At 44.5% G+C, this 17213-nt stretch overlaps 1 protein-coding gene across 1 annotated transcript in view; it reads left to right on the forward strand.

The window, feature by feature from the left end:
* Positions 1 to 360: 360 nt before the first annotated feature.
* Positions 361 to 17213, forward strand: part of ext1b (exostosin glycosyltransferase 1b) — a 108761-nt gene continuing 91908 nt past the window's right edge. Inside the window, exon 1 of the mRNA XM_041902991.2 lies at positions 361 to 2172. Coding sequence (XP_041758925.1) covers positions 1229 to 2172 — 944 coding nt within the window. The 5' untranslated portion in view covers positions 361 to 1228. The remainder of the gene's footprint in view (positions 2173 to 17213) is intronic.

The raw sequence follows: 17213 nt of genomic DNA on the forward strand, positions 1-17213 counted from the left end.
CTGTGTAAATGTTACCGTAGGGCACTCACCTATGGTTACTGTGATTTGATTTTGTTTGCACGCTAGAGAGCAACTCAGTGTCACCCCTACTATAAAGGAAATAATATCAAACTAGTTATTTCAAGACAGTGGTGACAGTTTATAATCATTACGTGCAATACAATATGTAAAAAATACTTATTACGCATAGATATTCTACATTTTTCGATATTTTACTCGTGCTTTAAATTCTTCGCAGAGAGGGCTCCGGTTGTGGATGGGTGCATTTGAAGCACCGCCTTTTCCGGTCCCAATGATAGACCAATGAGAAAAGCATATATACACTGATGGGACGTTACGTCAGCTGCCATAGTGTCGGGATTGGAATGTTACAGAGTAACAATCGGAACAATTGAGCATTTGGACACTAGGATCAAGGAATCCCGTTTTTGTAACAATTTCAATGTATTTGCGAAGTCACATTGTATCTGTAAATACTGTTTGAGGTCGTTGCGTCAGTTTCTTCGCTTGTATCAGGCCCTATTCTCCGATTAGATTATTTTTGCGTGTATGAGGTCTGTCGGGAGATTAAAACATAAAAGAAATGCAGGGATTCGTGAGGCTACAGTTGCACGGATGATCTGCTCTTGTTCTACGACGGTTTCCTCGGAACCATGGAGTGAAATATCGCCGGAGAAAGCGCGAGGAGCCAGCCGAATTCAACTCCGAGACATTTGGATCTAAACGCCGACCTCACCGAAGGCTTTAAACAACAGCCAGCGTGTTAACGAATCTTAACCGTGGGATACATTTTCGGTGTTGGCCAAGGCAGGAAACCACATGAACCCCTGCCGCTACTCTACAGGGGAAGAGTTGGTAAAAAGCTTCGGGCACCTCTAACCCGGCGCAGTTTTACATTTGAATACAGCCTGGCTGAATGAAGGAGAGGGGGGCAAAGAGAGTATGTTAATGTTTTTACTTGGTCGAGGGAGATTTTTTGTTGCCCAGAGCCACTATATTGTGAAATGGTAAAACTAGATAGAAGAGGGAGAGAACGCATTTAAAATCGCCCACATGCGCTGGATCAATCGCTGGATTGGGGAACGGAATACGAAGAAGGGGGAAGACGCGAATTTTAAATCTTTGCAGGCTGGAAGATGGCGGAGCGGTGTAGTTGGAGGTGGTGAGAGCCTAACTTCGGGCCACTTCAATTTTATTTGTAAAAAACTTGCCCCTATTCGTAGGACACATGCAGGCCAAAAAACGATATTTATTCCTGCTCTCCGCCGGTGCATGTCTAGTTCTACTGTTCTACTTTGGAGGGGTACAACTTCCAGCGTCAGGCAGAAACCGGCATGACCGTAGCCACAATGGATATCGCCCCGAACAGCCGTGGCCACACTTCTCTGACCCTTTACAACAGTTCCTACCCTGGGATCAACTGGACACCGAGGAATACAACATTCACATATCGCCGAGGCAGAAGAGGGACGTTAATACAAGTGTGTACAAAGGCAAAAGATGTCGCATGGATTCGTGCTTTGATTTCTCTGCGTGTAAAAAGAACGATTTCAAAGTGTATGTCTACCCCCAGCAGAAGGGGGAGAAAATCTCAGAAAGTTACCAGAATATTTTATCGACCATTGAGGGATCCAGGTTCTACACCACTGACCCCGGACAAGCTTGTTTATTCGTCCTGAGCTTGGACACCCTGGACCGGGACTCGCTCTCTCCACAGTACGTGCACAACCTCAAAACCAAGGTCCAGAACCTTCATCTCTGGAACAACGGCAGAAACCACCTCATATTTAACTTGTACTCTGGGACATGGCCGGACTACACGGAAGACCTAGGTTTCGACATAGGCCAGGCCATGTTGGCCAAGGCCAGCATCAGTACCGAGAACTTCAGGCCCAACTTTGACGTGTCCATCCCGCTGTTCTCCAAGGAGCACCCTAGGACCGGAGGGGACAGGGGGTACCTAAAGTACAACTCCATTCCACCTTTCAGGAAATACATGCTTGTGTTTAAGGGGAAGCGATACCTTACAGGTATAGGGTCAGACACGAGGAATGCCTTATATCATGTCCATAACCAGGAGGATGTGGTGCTCCTCACCACCTGCAAACACGGCAAGGATTGGCAGAAACATAAGGACGCACGCTGCGACAAGGACAACGCAGAATATGACAAGTAAGTTATGACGTGTTGACAGAATAAAAAGGACTGTACATGAAAGCTGTTAGAAATGTGTTATGTGGGTCATATTACCACTGTGTAAACGAAAAGTGGTCACCTTTGGTCTACTCTACCATTCCAAAACGTGCACTATAGCGCGCATCCCTAAGGGTCTCCGTGGCGCGCGGCCTGGTGCAGTGTTGTTAACTCCTCAGTAAGGAAAGTAGCTATTGGCTGTCCTAAAGGTAGCTAAATGACGTCATCACATAATTTGCATAATTGGCCATGTGCATGTAATTGTGATGGACGCTGTAGGAGAGAGGAATAATGTCGTGGGAGAGACAAAAAGTGAGTAAAAAACACCCTAAATGTTTAGAACTACAAATGAACTTTCTTCTGTCGATTCTTGTTTTTTAAAAATGTTTTACATTTACATCCCGCCCTGAATGTAAGCCAGGGCGGGATCAGCCAGCGGCGGCTTCCCACATGCGCGATTCATTTGCAGTCTGGACGCGGAGGGGTGAACATCTCCTGCTCTGACTGCAGCTGGGAGGGACTGCTGCGTGAGGACTGGGCTGCCTGTGAGTGCTTTGGGACGGGGGTGGGGCCCATGGCAGGACCCGCTGCTCGTTGAGAAGAGTAAGAACGATACGTGCTTTCACGTCAGAGTCTCCAATAACACCAGAAGTAGTCGCTAGATTTGTCGCTAGTCGCTTTTTTGAAAATGTGTTGCTAGAGGGGTCTGAATACTCGCTAAATATAGCAAATGGCACCCTATTTCCTATATAGTGCACTACTTTGTTTTGAACCGGGCCAAAAGTAATGCACTATATAGGGAATAGGGTGCCATTTGGGACAAACTCTAGCTCTATAGGCTTATTTTGGTCAAAGGGAAGTCTAACTTAAACAGAACTTTTCATTAACTGAAACTCACTGAGACAAGAACGCATTGCCCTATGACACAGACAGCGCCAATTGCAAAAATGCTGCAACAACATCCCCACAAGTAAGTGCTTGTCCATTTGTCATCTATCTCCCCTTGCGATCTGCTCTTCTCCCAGAGAGATGTCTTTGGCTCGTGTCACCTGGAGAAATGTGTCATCCGTTATCTGAATTCCAGGCATCCCTCCCTCGACTGCTCACCTTTCCTTTGCTCAGGTTAGCACTGACATGGCTTGGCCCGGGCCAGTGCGTACTCTATGTACTGCATTCACAGCCAGAGAGTCTCTCACGGTCAGAAACGATGGTGAGAATGCAGGAATGCACACACGTGTTGGAACAGCTGTTTGGGTTAATGAGGGAATGGTGCCAAGGTGAAAATACTGCAGCATACCTGGATGCATTTCACCGCATTTTGGCTTTGGGATGGCAACCGTATCAACTGAGACCCTCTCCTTGGTCCTGTGTGGCTCAGTTGGTAAGAGCGTGGTGCTAGCAACGCCAGGGTTGTGGGTTCGATTCCCCTATGGGGTCACACATACTAAAATGTAGCCTATGCACTCATTATAATTTAAGTCGCTTTGGATAAAAGCGCCTGGTAAATGGCATATATTATATATATTCTCAACTCTGTCCATGGAGCAGTAGCACCATGGAACTGTGTCCACCTGGCGCCTCCCCCCCTTTCCCATCTTGACCTTTCAGCCTCTAAGAGGAATGTGGCAGGAGCAGCGGATATTGGAAGGCCGTTAAACACACAGGCAGTGCCTGGTAGCCCTGGACACTAAAGCTTATACACACACACAATACATTATCTCAGAGTTGCAATCACTTCCATTCGGAATCACTGGTTCCACTTCTATCCATGGGCAAATATCAATAATAGACGCGATTCATTGATACATTATCCAATGAGCTTTATGAGCTGCTGACTGTAGAGTCTGGGACAGTCAGTGGGGGGAAGCAATTCAATTACAAATTACAAGGCATTCAATACTTTGTGGTTCATCACAATCCTATCTGATGCCTATGTGTATATATGCTGTTAGTTACAGCACGGCATGGGCTATATCAGATTACTCTGTCATAAACTATTAAATCTGTCCCAACTTTCCAACACATCTCCGCTCTGTGTGTTTTGGCGATGTCTGTGTATTGCTTGTTTGCTCCTCCTCCATGAGTTACCCAGCAGACTGCTGGATCATGATTCCCCCCATTTAATAGTTAACCGGGTCTGTCGGCCGGTATTGACTTTGTACTTTAGCCACTTCACTAGCAGGCCGCCACGTCTCAAGGTCACTCTAGATTGTAGCTTCTATCAATGTAATTGTCTGCATCTTTTCCAATCCCCCATATACTTTTTTATATATATAAAATATATTTTATTATATGTTTTCCTTTATTATTTTGCCCTAACCCTACCACCCCTCCCCTAATGGGAGTAAACTAATGGACAACATTACTTAGGCTTCTACTTCCACCTTATACATACTATATACATTTTACAGACACAGTATATTTTACATTAGTTATCTTTTTTGTTTGTTTTTAGTCCCATCCTTCAGCTACCCTCAACCCCTCCCATCTATCTCTGAAGACAATCCAGTTTTGATTCCTAATTGCCACATTTTTCCAGTGCTGTGAGGTTTCACAAAAATTCTGAACCTTTCTATTGTCATATAGTGAACAAAAATATAAACACAACATGCAGCAATTTCAAAGATTTTACGAAGTTACAGTTCATATAAGGAAATCAGTCAATTGAAATAAATTCATTAGGCCCTAATCTATGGATTTCACATGACTGGGAATACAGATATGCATCTGTTGGTCACAGATACCTAAAAAAAAAAAAATGGGCCTGACAATGGGCCTCAGGATCTCGTCACGGTATCTCTGTGCATTCAAGTTGCCATCGATAAAATGCAATTGTGTTGTCTGTAGCTTATGCTTGCCCATACCATAACCCTAACACCACCATGGGGCACTCTGTTCACAACGTTGACATCAGCAAACCGCTCGCCCACACGACACCATACACGTGGCCTGTAGTTGTGAGGCCGATTTGGATGTACTTCCAAATTCTCTAAAACGATGTTGAAGGCGGCTTATTATCTGGTAACAGCTCTGGTGGACATTCCTGCAGTCAGCATGCAAATTGCACGCTCCCTCAAAACTTCAGATATCTGTGGGATTGTGTTATGACCAAACTGCACATTTGAGAGTGGCCTTTTATTGTCCCCAGCACAAGGTGCACCTGTGTAATGATCATGCTGTTTAATCAGCTTCTTGATATGCCACACCTGTCAGGTGGATGGATTATCTTGGCAAAGAAGAAATGCTCACTAACAGGGATGTAAACACATTTGTGCTACATTCTATAGACAAAATAAGCTTTTTGGTCTTTGATGTAGGGCCGACAGAGTTCCTTACCTCCTCCCTCTTCCACTTGCCGCCTCCATTTTTGCAGTAATGCTGCAATCAGTTGGTTGTAATTTTGCATAGAGCAGACATTTCCATATATTTTTGTTAACTGCATGTGTGACAACTCCACCAGTCCTAATATATCATTTACAAAGAATATACAGTTTATTTATTTTTAAAAAGTTTTTAAAAAATCAGTTAGTATATTTTGAGTTTAACCATAATATTTGTTGTAATATTTGTTCTGTCTTTTCTGGTGGATTAAACTGAAATTGCAACCAGCTATCTATGACTTGTTTTAAAAATAGCTATATTTTGGAGATGATTTCATTGTATTTTGTATCTGTTCTTTCCAATATGAAGGCCAAGGCTGCAATATCGGGCTGATGGATAGGAGGGATGGTGCCTTTTCATTACTGACAGCATGAATTTTCCCGCTGGACTAAATCCGCTTGAAAGCGAGATGAGTAGAGGAGGAGTTCCACGTTATCAGAATTATATGGAAACACAGAAGTGATTTGGGGCGAAGATGCCATATATTGGTTTCCTCCTTTACGATGTGGAGCTTGGCATTTTGTTGACACAGTGCCACAGATTGACTAGAAACCTGGCAAAGCAAAGACAACATCCCTGTCTTATCATGTTAAAACAGAATTATGAATTCCATTTTCATAAATGTCAATGGCGGTTATTCTCTGGGCAGATAGTGGCATGATATTAGATTGGATGTGACACTAGAGGTTAACACAGACGTGTAATTTGCTGTGTGCTGCAGCCCCGATACTCAGGGGGGTGTCATGCTCCCTGGGTCGCCGTTGTTTGTTTTCTTTTGTCAGATTAATACATCATGAATATTTCATCGTCCTCCTCTCACTGAAATAAAGCGATGGGCCATGATCGCAACCACAATATGCTAATGATCTGAAGGAAATGAGCGGGGAATGCTAGTTTGCCTTAATTAGTGCGGTTTGATTATTTCTGGGAACGATATAGTCTAGCCTACACTGGCAAGGTTCTTTTTATCTTATCTTATCTTATCTTGCTGTGTTTATTATGTACCTTTTTTATCCGTGAAATGATGTTCTAGTTATTCACACCTCATGCAGAGTGCTTGTCTTGTCGGATACTAGTGAGACAGTTGTGACCTTTTGAGACAAGCAGACATGGTGTAGCATTAGTGCCTCTTTCTGATTGTGAGGGCAACATGGCCTTCTCTTCCCTCCTAGCAATCCCAGATGTCGAGGCTATGTGTATTCTATGTCATTGGTCATAACTGTTTCAGTGTGGTACCAGCTCCTGATCATGCTGATAGGTCTGTGTGCGTGTGTATTTTTAGCTATCTCCTGTTGGTGTGTCTGCACATCTCTCTGTGTGTGCGCACGGCGCGAGGATGGGTCATGACCTCTCTGTCTGTGCCTGGCTGAGTGACAAAGGCGAGGCTCTTCTTAGTGACCCACAGTCACCAGAGGGATTGCCATGATGACGTAGCCCCTGGTCTGCGGCAGCTGAGAGACACCAAGCTGGATGAGACTTTACTGGCTCAGTCCCAGTCCAGCCAGCTCCGCTTGGCTAGTGGTGGAGAGGGATTGATCAGTTGGGAGTGTTTCACCCAGAATGAAACTCGATCGCTGCAAGGTGAAAAACAAAAGTATTTTCATCCCCGGACGGTCACGGAATGCTTGAGGCATGAATTAATAAGTAGGAGGGGTACGGTCGGTAAAGCCTCTCGTCGCTGTCTCTCGCTCTCTTAAAGTGATGAGTTAGGCAGGTAAGTTAACAGGCTCAGTTTAGAAGGTACTAAGGAAGCAAGCGAGACAGCTGGTTGGCTCTTTGTGAAGTCAATTGAGTGAGACAGGTAGCTGACTGGTTCCATGTAAAAAATGAGTGAGACAGGCGTGTGATTGGTTGGCCATTAAATTTTTGCTCAGAGGTGGTAAGAAGACATTGAGTCTACATTATGGAAGCAGAATACTTTTTTTAGTTCTGACATCTGTCTCGTTTAGTGGATGAAAGCCTTACGTCTCGGCATTCTCTACTATGTGGCACGGACATGCCGAGGCAGGGATAGAACAGCGCGATTTGCCTATTTACTTTTAATTCTCATTCTTCTGGGGTCATATTTTCCTCAACTCATTCACCACCTCGGGCTGTTAATCTTGGTTTGTGTAGCCTATGTGTCCAACATTCTAAAAGACAGCCCACTTTTTTTGTTTGTATTTCTCTGGGTATCTGTTGACTGTAATTGCATGGAATTAGATTTAGCCTACTTTACGAATCCATCCACAACCGATGAATCCCTGGCTGAGAAGCCTGTGGGTCACTGCTGTAAATGATATTCCATAAGGCACTTCCTGTAATCTAATGTTGTTTATTGTCTCCTGGGGAGCTCCTACTGTTAGGCTGCTCAAAGTAGCCCAGTTGGCACAGGCTTTACGGTCGGTGTGAATATGCTGTGGTTGCATGCTTGTTATCCTGTTCCCACCCCTACTACAGTGCCTTCAGAAAGTATTCAAACCCCTTGACCTTTTTCTAATTTTGTTTTTACAACCTGAATTTAAAATGGATTAAAGAAGCTGATTCATTTGGCTGTCTAGAAGTTAGCTTGCCATATGGGCTGTCATTCACTTCACTACTCTTTAACACTCAAGCTTTCTTTATATGGTAGTAGGGGTTTATAAAGTTATGCTGATATAGCTAGCACCTTGACAAAACTGTCCTGAGGTGGGTCATGGAGGAAGGGGATGGTCATCTCAGGGATTTGTCTCTCTTCCTGAATGACTGCCACAGCTTTTGAAAACCCTGACAGACCAATCTTGGCAGTGGGCAGAAACTATGGCTTACTTCTGACCTGGACACTGTGGCCAAAAACATGTGAAGTGGGGCCTAGCGTAAACTAGCTTCCTGTTCCCTGACTGTCCTCCCTCAGGGCGTTACAGCACCTGGGGGCGGTTTACGGCAGAAAGGGCAGATTTTATGGCCCCAGGAGCAATTTAACTACACCTCAGGCCTGTACTTCAATGGAATGGCAGATTATTTACATCACTGGCTGTCCTCAATGCACTGACCCCATTCACTTTTCACCACCACGAGAGCAAAAACAAACACTTCTCTCCACCGTATTGATATTCAAATAGTAATTTGCAACAGGGCGAAAGGGGGGTTGCTTAAAAAAGCATTGTCAGTCACTGAAGAATGTCTGTGTTTGGGAGAAAATAGGGGCCTGGCCATCAGACAGTGTTTTATTGAAGTGTTGGCAGAGGATCGTATGGCTTGCTCCCCTCGTTCGTGCTTTATGGGTTAGTTGTACTTCCCCTCCGTGGGTGGAAAGGCTCTGCTGCCCTAGGCACTTAGAGGGGCACTTTTGTGTGAAAGTGTGCTCTGGCTCTTTAGGCACCACCTGTGCCTTGACACCACAGCCCCATACAACCTCTCCTCAAGGCTCTGAACTGTGAAAGCCCCCCCCCGATCTCTCCTCTTAGCCAATCATTACCCAAGGCTGCTCTCTAGTCTCTTTTTTTGTTGTTGCTTTTGAACCCTAGATGCTGGCAAAAATGGCTGCTCAGACACTCCAGCGACCCCTAATTTGGTGGATTCCATGACACTTCACGGATCACCGGCCAAACCAACACTGAAGGGGTGGAGGTAGGGGGCGGCATCTGGTCCTAGTGAGGAGACTGTATGCCAAGCATGGAGAATATTGAATTAATTTGGTTATCAGGGCAGTTTTTTAATTTGCAGTTTGTTTTCTGGTGTCTCTCGTCTATTTATTAATGAGTTCCTACAGGGCCTCCTAAACAGATAAGGGAAAGGGGAATATGGTTGGTTGTGGAGAATGTAGGACATGGTGTAGCTGGTGGTACTGTTGGACTCAACAAACGCTCTCACCCCCGGAAATGAAATGAGAATAGATTCAAAAACAGGCATTTTAAAGCTCTGCAAGCTAAATATGCTATACAAATGGAATGGGTGAAAAGCATGATGAAAATGCTATGAAACCTTTGCCTGCAAAGTTAATGAGTCTGGCTTGGCCGTTTACCAGTGAGTGCAAACACAGTATTAAGCTATAGGCCTACATGGGTAAGGAATGAAGACATTTCTTCCATTAGGATTCTTTGTGAAAGTCATTTGAGGTTGCATTTCTGATACGTGAGTCAGAGGTGGCCACAGCCTGAGAGGACAGTTTCCCACAAGCTAAGCTCTGTTTGTGACAAGGGATTTTGTGGTTTGTCATCTGTCATGAGGCAGAAGGCCATGATACTTTTTTGCAGTCGCTGTGCAGTATTTTGAACCTGCATCCTGGTTTGCGGTGTCTAGCCAACCGCATCCTCGGCATCAAAGCAACTTGAAAGCGCTGAGGAGAGCCCTGTGCTGGGAAATTGGAGCTTGTGGGTCTTACTCCCGTTAGCTTCTCGACAGGAGTTGAGGTTGAAATGTTTATTTCCCCAGAAAGTTCTTACACGACAGCACTTTGTTTTCAAAGCGTCTGCTTTCTTGTCTTGCAGCTCGCTTGCTAGACATTACGTTCCCTCTCAAGGTGAGTGCAGGAGGGAGGTCGGTCGGTGAAGCGATGTTGTAGAGCCATTGGAGCAGTGACTCCGGAATGTGACGAGCTGTCTTTTTAATTCGGTTGTAAGGTTTTGAAAAAGCTGCAAGTTTATCTGGGGGTTGCCAGGGCTGGGGATTAGAGAAGCTTTTTAATGCAGCAGCGCACCTTTATGCCATTAGACTGCTAGCAAAACGGTGACTTACCTCCCGCCTTTCACATAGCGTTCATTCCCTGAGTCAGTGTCTCGCTTCTTTGATGCCATTTGAATGAAATCCCAAAGTTTTTCATGCATGTTTGCCACCCCTCCACTTGCTTTCTATGTTCATGGGTGTGTGTTAGTATTTGAAACACAATCACTCATAGGAGATTGTGGAGTGTTTGTATATCTCAATGAGTTTTCACTGACGTTTGTGATGTATCATATGTTGGTTTGGCTCTTGACCTATGGTTGTGTTTAATGTATATTTTTCAAGGTATATTTAATGTCAATGTGTTATTGAGGTGGGAGTTCAAATTCTCCTGCCTCCTTGGAGTAGGTATGTGTGCAGAGAAGGAAGCTTATTTTTTCCAGCAGGCAGGTCTGTAGTTCTTGGGGTATCTGGTGACCAGGCCGTCTCTACATAACATCTATAAACACACACTGAGACGAGAATACAGCTTAGGCTAGCCTAAATGAGCTGTAGTCTGAATATGTGTGCTATTTTTGTACGGTAGTCTGAGACTGTGTGCTGATTGGTGTGTGTTGTAGTCAGAAAGTATGTGCTGTTAGTGTTTGTTTCATTTAGACAGTTGGGTTTGCACTTCCCGTTTGAGTCTGTCCATTGTGTTTGTACTGCAGTTAGAGGGAGAGGGTATGCTGTGTTGACAGCCTAAGCAAGTATGTACTAGGTTTGCACTATAGTCTGGGCAGTATGTGTACAGTACAGTGTGTATCCTCTAGTCTAAGTTGTACCGAATCAGTAGTGCGTTCCAGACTCCTCTTCCCCCTGTGGATGTTCTTTAGTCCTCTGGCACTTTGCTTCCCCGGTGCATCTTGTTTGGATGAGTGCTGGAGCTGCTTTAACTGTGACCACTCATGTGGAACCCCAGAAGCTACACAAATGAATAATTTATCAGCAGGATTTTTATTCATGTGTTTTTACTCTCCGTTTTTGTAGCATGTCTACACATACAGTGCTACTGCTCATCCCTTTTGCAGGTAGCCTCAGGTTTTCGTTTTATTCAGCACCATGAATGCTGTGGGGCCTTGTATTATCTCAGACTTAAGAGACTTCATTAGAATTTCATCTTGGATAAGAAACTAACCTTAAAGCCCTGTTTTGTGGAGAGTATATTTGCTGAGTTTAACGGTCTAAAAATCCAGGAATACATTATTCGATTGCAGTTCAAGTTGAATATGGACTGTGGCTGGATTGCCTCTAAGCCACTGGCATCTTGGGATGCCGATAACCTTTCAAAAGAAGTCACAAAATTTCAGACTACGGAATACATCTAAATAATATGCTTTGTTCTGTATTTCCTATAGCCTACCTATTGGTTGGTGGTGGACTCAAGGATGGTACCTTATGCATTCTTTACACAGGCACGTTGGCTTGATTGCATATAGATAAAGATAACTTTCTTACTTTATTTTCTTAAATGCTTGAAATCCTGCTACATATCCAATAGATGTGCCTTGCCATATTCACTGAATATCGCCCAGGTGAGGCCCTCCTATCCTATGTAAGAGTTGTTGAGGTCGCATTGCCCTTTGTGGGAGCAGGGGTGCGTTCAGCAAGTCGCAATGTTTTGGAACATTTAGATAGAAATCTACTATGTTGAACAAATATGCGTCTCTGACATGTAGAATAAGGAATCACGTCTGCTCTTTTCATGGCATTTCTATCTGCAACGTTTGGCTACTAAACGTGGCCGTGGTGAACTCCTCTTGTTATATAAGGAGGCTAGTTAAGGTCTCTTGAGGAAGCTTATGCTGGTCACTTATTCTGCGATAAAGCCAGTTATAAAGGTCCCTTGTCCTTTCAGCATCAGCAGCGCTACACCTTCCCTCCTAATCCCAGTGTAAGAGGAGGATTAGGATCAGCAGTGCCTCTTGTTAACTAATCACTTCAATGTTGCCCAGCTCTCCTGTCTGGATTAAGGGAGCACTTTCTCTCTCACTGGATTGCCAAATGTCCCTACTGGCGGGGGCAACGTCCAACCTATATATTGTTGGATTATGTTCATTCATAGATGCGATAGTCATGAATGTAGGCCTAGCCGACATGCAGGTGTTGCTCTTGTAGCTGCGGGCCGCCAGTTGCCCATCCCTGTTGTAGAATATAGTTATGACGTGCCGTCTGGATGTGTAGTGGTGGTGAATAGCGTGTGTGTGGAAAAATACGTCTTGAAGTGAATGAGTTCTGCTCTGGGGCAGATTGCCACCGTCACCCTGCTGGTTAATGATTGACAGGGACCTACATTTCCTTATCATAGCTATCCCTGTTCCGCTGTCACTCCAGCGCCTTGTAGAGGCCGACTACACACAGCTCCGACACTTTTATGATGTGACTAGTCCTCATTGCAAATGAATAGGTACTGTATGTCTATTCCTGGATCGTAGTGTTCTAGCATTGTACCGCTTTTGAAATAAGGAGATGGAAATATATTGGGGCTATTGTCTCCCCATTGGCAGGCTGTATTCACTCTCCTCTCAGATAGTGATTCACGCATGCACACAGCAGGAAGCGCTTTGTCTTAATCAGGGTGGCAGGCTCTCATTGCGCTGTGGTAATTCATGCTATTACATACAGCGTTGACACTGTGCAGGTCTTTGATTGTGAAATGCGGTTTCATTCAGCCTTGGGGCCACAGGCTCCCTCAGTGTTGTGTGGTGCTGTGAATGTGAATAAGCCTTTTGACTGTTTGTCTTACCCCCTCTAGGCGTGGTCTGGGATTGGGCTAGGGATCAAATTACATTCAGGTCAATGTCCACTGTACTGTGAAAGACCTTTTGGACAGACCTAGTCCTGGGAGATCGGTTTGTGTGTGCCTGCGTGTGTGTTTCTGTTATAACAGTCTTTTTTAGGACCAAGCTTTGGTAGTGCCTTGACTTGCGGAAGTTGAATCACTCAGGAAGGGAAAGTCTCCTCCCTACAGGTCACATTCCATTGAGTTCACACAGACCGAGCCAGGGAAACTAACTAGTCTCTACCAGTCTCCATGTCTGGCTTTTACGTTTCCAGCAGAGGAACTTAATCATGTGCCTCAGTGTAAGACAGTCAGTGTACACACAGCGACTTGCAGAACTTCATTATGGGAAACGCAAGAGTAGCGGTCAGGTTCACCACCCTCTCCTCTAATGACATTGTCAGCGCAGCACCTGTTCCACAATGATGAGCCTCTTTTTCTTTTCTTCTCCACACGTCCTCAATTTCCAACCTAGACCTACGTTGAGGCGGCTGGGCAAGCCGAGTGCAATTATGTGGTGGAAAAAGAAGACTGGTGGTGCTAGAGAGGGCTGAATGGCCTGGATGAGACTGCCGGGGCCTGAAGGAGAACATTTGTGGCAGTAATTTAGCACATGGGTGCCTCCGCTGCGGGGGTTATTGTAGCCGTCGCAGTCTGCTTAGTCCATGCAGATGCTGCCTGTGTTTTCAGTCTGACTGGCCACAAAATTCGCAACAATAGATGGCCAAATAGACCACATCAGACTACACCTCTGCACCTGACCCTAACAAAGACATACCCAAACAATTACCAAACAGAGCATGGGGAAAGCCTGACCCGAACACAAACAGACCACACGTGTTTCGGACCCAAGTCAAAACACACCACAGCCCAGAGACTGTGCATGTGTTCTCCTCGTAAACTCAGACCGACTACATGAGGACTTAACCAGAACATAAACAGGGACAGTGTCTTAACAGACCACACGGACTGTCTGAACTGCATTCAACTTTTACAACAGAGAATAGGCAGACAGCTGCCCTCGGTTACTGTGGTGAGCGGTGACCCCTGCCCCTGCTTCTGCGGTCTGTCATCTCTTACTGCGGTCTGTCAGCTCTGCTGTCTGTTAGTTCTTACTGCTGTTTGTCTTGACACTCTTCACATCCTGCAAAGAGCAGAATGGAAAGACGCCTGCTTGTGCCAGGAAAATTAGTCATTGTTTCAGGGAAATAACGAAGTGAAAACTTGATTGCTAAGCATTTAAAAGGATGTCCTTATACTGAGGGCAATTTAAAGGGTGTGGAGGAGGATTGTGCCAAAGAGCAAGGGTTGAACAGAAGCTATGCGACAGACATGAAACTGCCTATCACAGCCTGACCCTGTTCAAAAGTCAGAGCAACTCGTATCGATTAGCCACACCATGTCACTGCCATTGTCCTCTGCTTGTCCGGAACCTTTTCTCCTTGGCGAAGTCCACTCAAAAAGCACAGTCTCCAAAGACTTCAGTCAGGTTTCTTCTTAGCTGCCTCCTCTATCCCTTCTGTGTTGTATTGTGTTGAAAAGCTTTCGGCTGGCTGTTGGCGAGAAAATAGTGACTCCAGGGAAGGAAAAAAAGGAGATTGTGTTTTTTCTCCCCCTCAACCTTCCCATATTCACTGCCTGCCATTCCAAGCCCTTCCCCGCCTGTCACTCACTGTGCTGGAAAATTTGACTCTGTCAGGGATCAAAGCCCACCGAAAGAATAGGCAACAGCCAGCTGCATTCTGATGCATGGTTTAATGAGCAACAGTGACCACATTCGACTTCAGTGACAAAATGTTGCTGCTTGATATACATTTTGTTTGTTAGTTAAAAGGTCCAACTATCTTTATTTTGGATCATACTGAACTTGGTAAGTCATGACTCACTAAGTTGACTTGACACACCATGGTGGTTTTGAGTGAACCTAACCTTTTTTAAGGTGTTTGTGTAACTCACTCAAAGGGCTATAACTAGCCATAGAAAAAGGATGCAGCTGGGCTGAACTTACCTTGACCTGCGTTTCCTTTCAGTCAACTGTAAAATAAGAAACTAATGGTCTGTAACAGGTGAGTATCTGATCTGGGAGGGCCAGGGTTGATATCATGGAAGGGATGATACATCATCAGGATTTGTTACAGCTTCACAGTGGGAAAGGGAAGAAGACTCTTGCTTTAAATCAAAAGATGGGGAAGCCACTTGATCCCTACAAGAGGAAGAATACATTAATCACATACAGTTGAAGTCGGAAGTTTACATACACCTTAGCCAAATACATTTAAACTCAGTTTTTCACAATTCCTGACATTTAATCCTAGTAAAAAGTCCCTGTCTTAGGTCAGTTAGGATCACCGCTTTATTTTAAGAATGTGAAATGTCAGAATAATAGTAGAGAGAATGATTTATTTCAGCTTTTATTTATTTCATCACATTCCCAGTGGGTCAGAAGTTTACATACACTCAATTAGTATTTGGTAGCATTGCCTTTAAATTGTTTAACTTGGGTCAAACGTTTCGGGTAGCCTTCCACAAGCTTCCCACAATAAGTTGGGTGAATTTTGGCCCATTCCTCCTGACAGAGCTGATGTAACTGAGTCAGGTTTGTAGGCCTCCTTGCTCACACACGCTTTTTCAGTTCTGTCCACAAATGTTCTATAGGATTGAGGTCAGGGCTTTGTGATGGCCACTCCAATACCTGTACTTTGTTGTCCTTAAGCCATTTTGCCATAACTTTGGAAGTATGCTTGGGGTCATTGTCCATTTGGAAGACCCATTTGCGACCAAGCTTTAACTTCCTGACTGATGTCTTGAGATGTTGCTTTAATATATCCACATAATGTTCCTTCCCCATGATGCCATCTATTTTGTGAAGTGCACCAGTCCCACCTGCAGCAAAGCACCCCCACAGCATGATTCTGCCACCCCCGTGCTTCACGGTTGGGATGGTGTTCTTCGGCTTGCAAGCACCCCCTTTTTCCTCCAAACATAATGATGGTCATTATGGCCAAACAGTTCTGTTTTTGTTTCATCAGACCAGAGGACATTTCTCCAAAAAGTAAGATCTTTGTCCCCATGTGCAGTTGCAAACCGTAGTCTGGCTTTTTTATGGCGGTTTTGGAGCAGTGGCTTCTTCCTTGCCGAGCGGCCTTTCAGGTTATGTCGATATAGGACTCGTTCTACTGTGAATATAGATACTTTTGTACCTGTTTCATCCAGCATCTTCACAAGGTCCTTTGCTGTTGTTCTGGGATTGATTTGCACCAAAGTACGTTCACCTTTAGGAGACCGAACGCGTCTCCTTTCTGAGCAGTATGACGGCTGCGTGGTCCCATGGTGTTTATACTTGCGTACTATTGTTTGTACAGATGAACGTGGTACCTTCAGACGTTTGGAAATTGCTCCCAAGGATGAACCAGACTTGTGGAGGTCTACAATGTCTTTTCTAAGGTCTTGGCTGATTTCTTTTGATTTTCCCATGATGTCAACCAAAGAGGCACTGAGTTTGAAGGTAGGCCTTGAAATACATCCACAGGTACACCTCCAATTGACTCTAATTATGTCAATTAGCCTATCAGAAGCTTCTAAAGCCATGACATCATTTTCTGGAATTTTCCAAGCTGTTTAAAGGCACAGTCAACTTAGTGTATGTAAATGTATGACCCACTGGAATTGTGATACAGTGAATTATAAGTGAAATAATCTGTCTGTAAACGATTGTTGGAAAAACTACTTGTGTCATGCACAAAGTAGATGTCCTAACAGGCTTGCCAAAACTATAGTTTGTTAACAAGAAATTTGTGGAGTGGTTGAAAAACGAGTTTTAATGACTCCAACCTAAGTGTATGTAAACTTCCAACTTCAACTGTAATGACTTTTTACTGAGGTTAAAAACTATGCAGGGAGAGGACTTGGTGTAGTATCAGATGATACCCATGGCTCTGTGCTTAGAGCTACATGTAAAGCCACCTGCTGTGTTTCATTTTCAAATGGCAGCATGTTTGCATCTGACAAGAGAAGGGATCCAGTTTCAGTATCTATTTGTTAAATCGTCAAGTTCAGGTTCAGTTATTGATCGTGATGTAGGAAACTGCCATGGCCTTCTATAATGGAGTGGTTACCCAGCTGCTTTGTTCAGGAGATAAAGGATGCTTACTGTGTTTTAAACACAATTCATTCAAAAATGTTGCGTGTGTGTGTGTCT

The sequence above is a fragment of the Coregonus clupeaformis genome, chromosome 17, assembly GCF_020615455.1.
Source record: "Coregonus clupeaformis isolate EN_2021a chromosome 17, ASM2061545v1, whole genome shotgun sequence".
In the NCBI taxonomy this organism is placed as follows: Eukaryota; Metazoa; Chordata; class Actinopteri; order Salmoniformes; family Salmonidae; genus Coregonus; species Coregonus clupeaformis.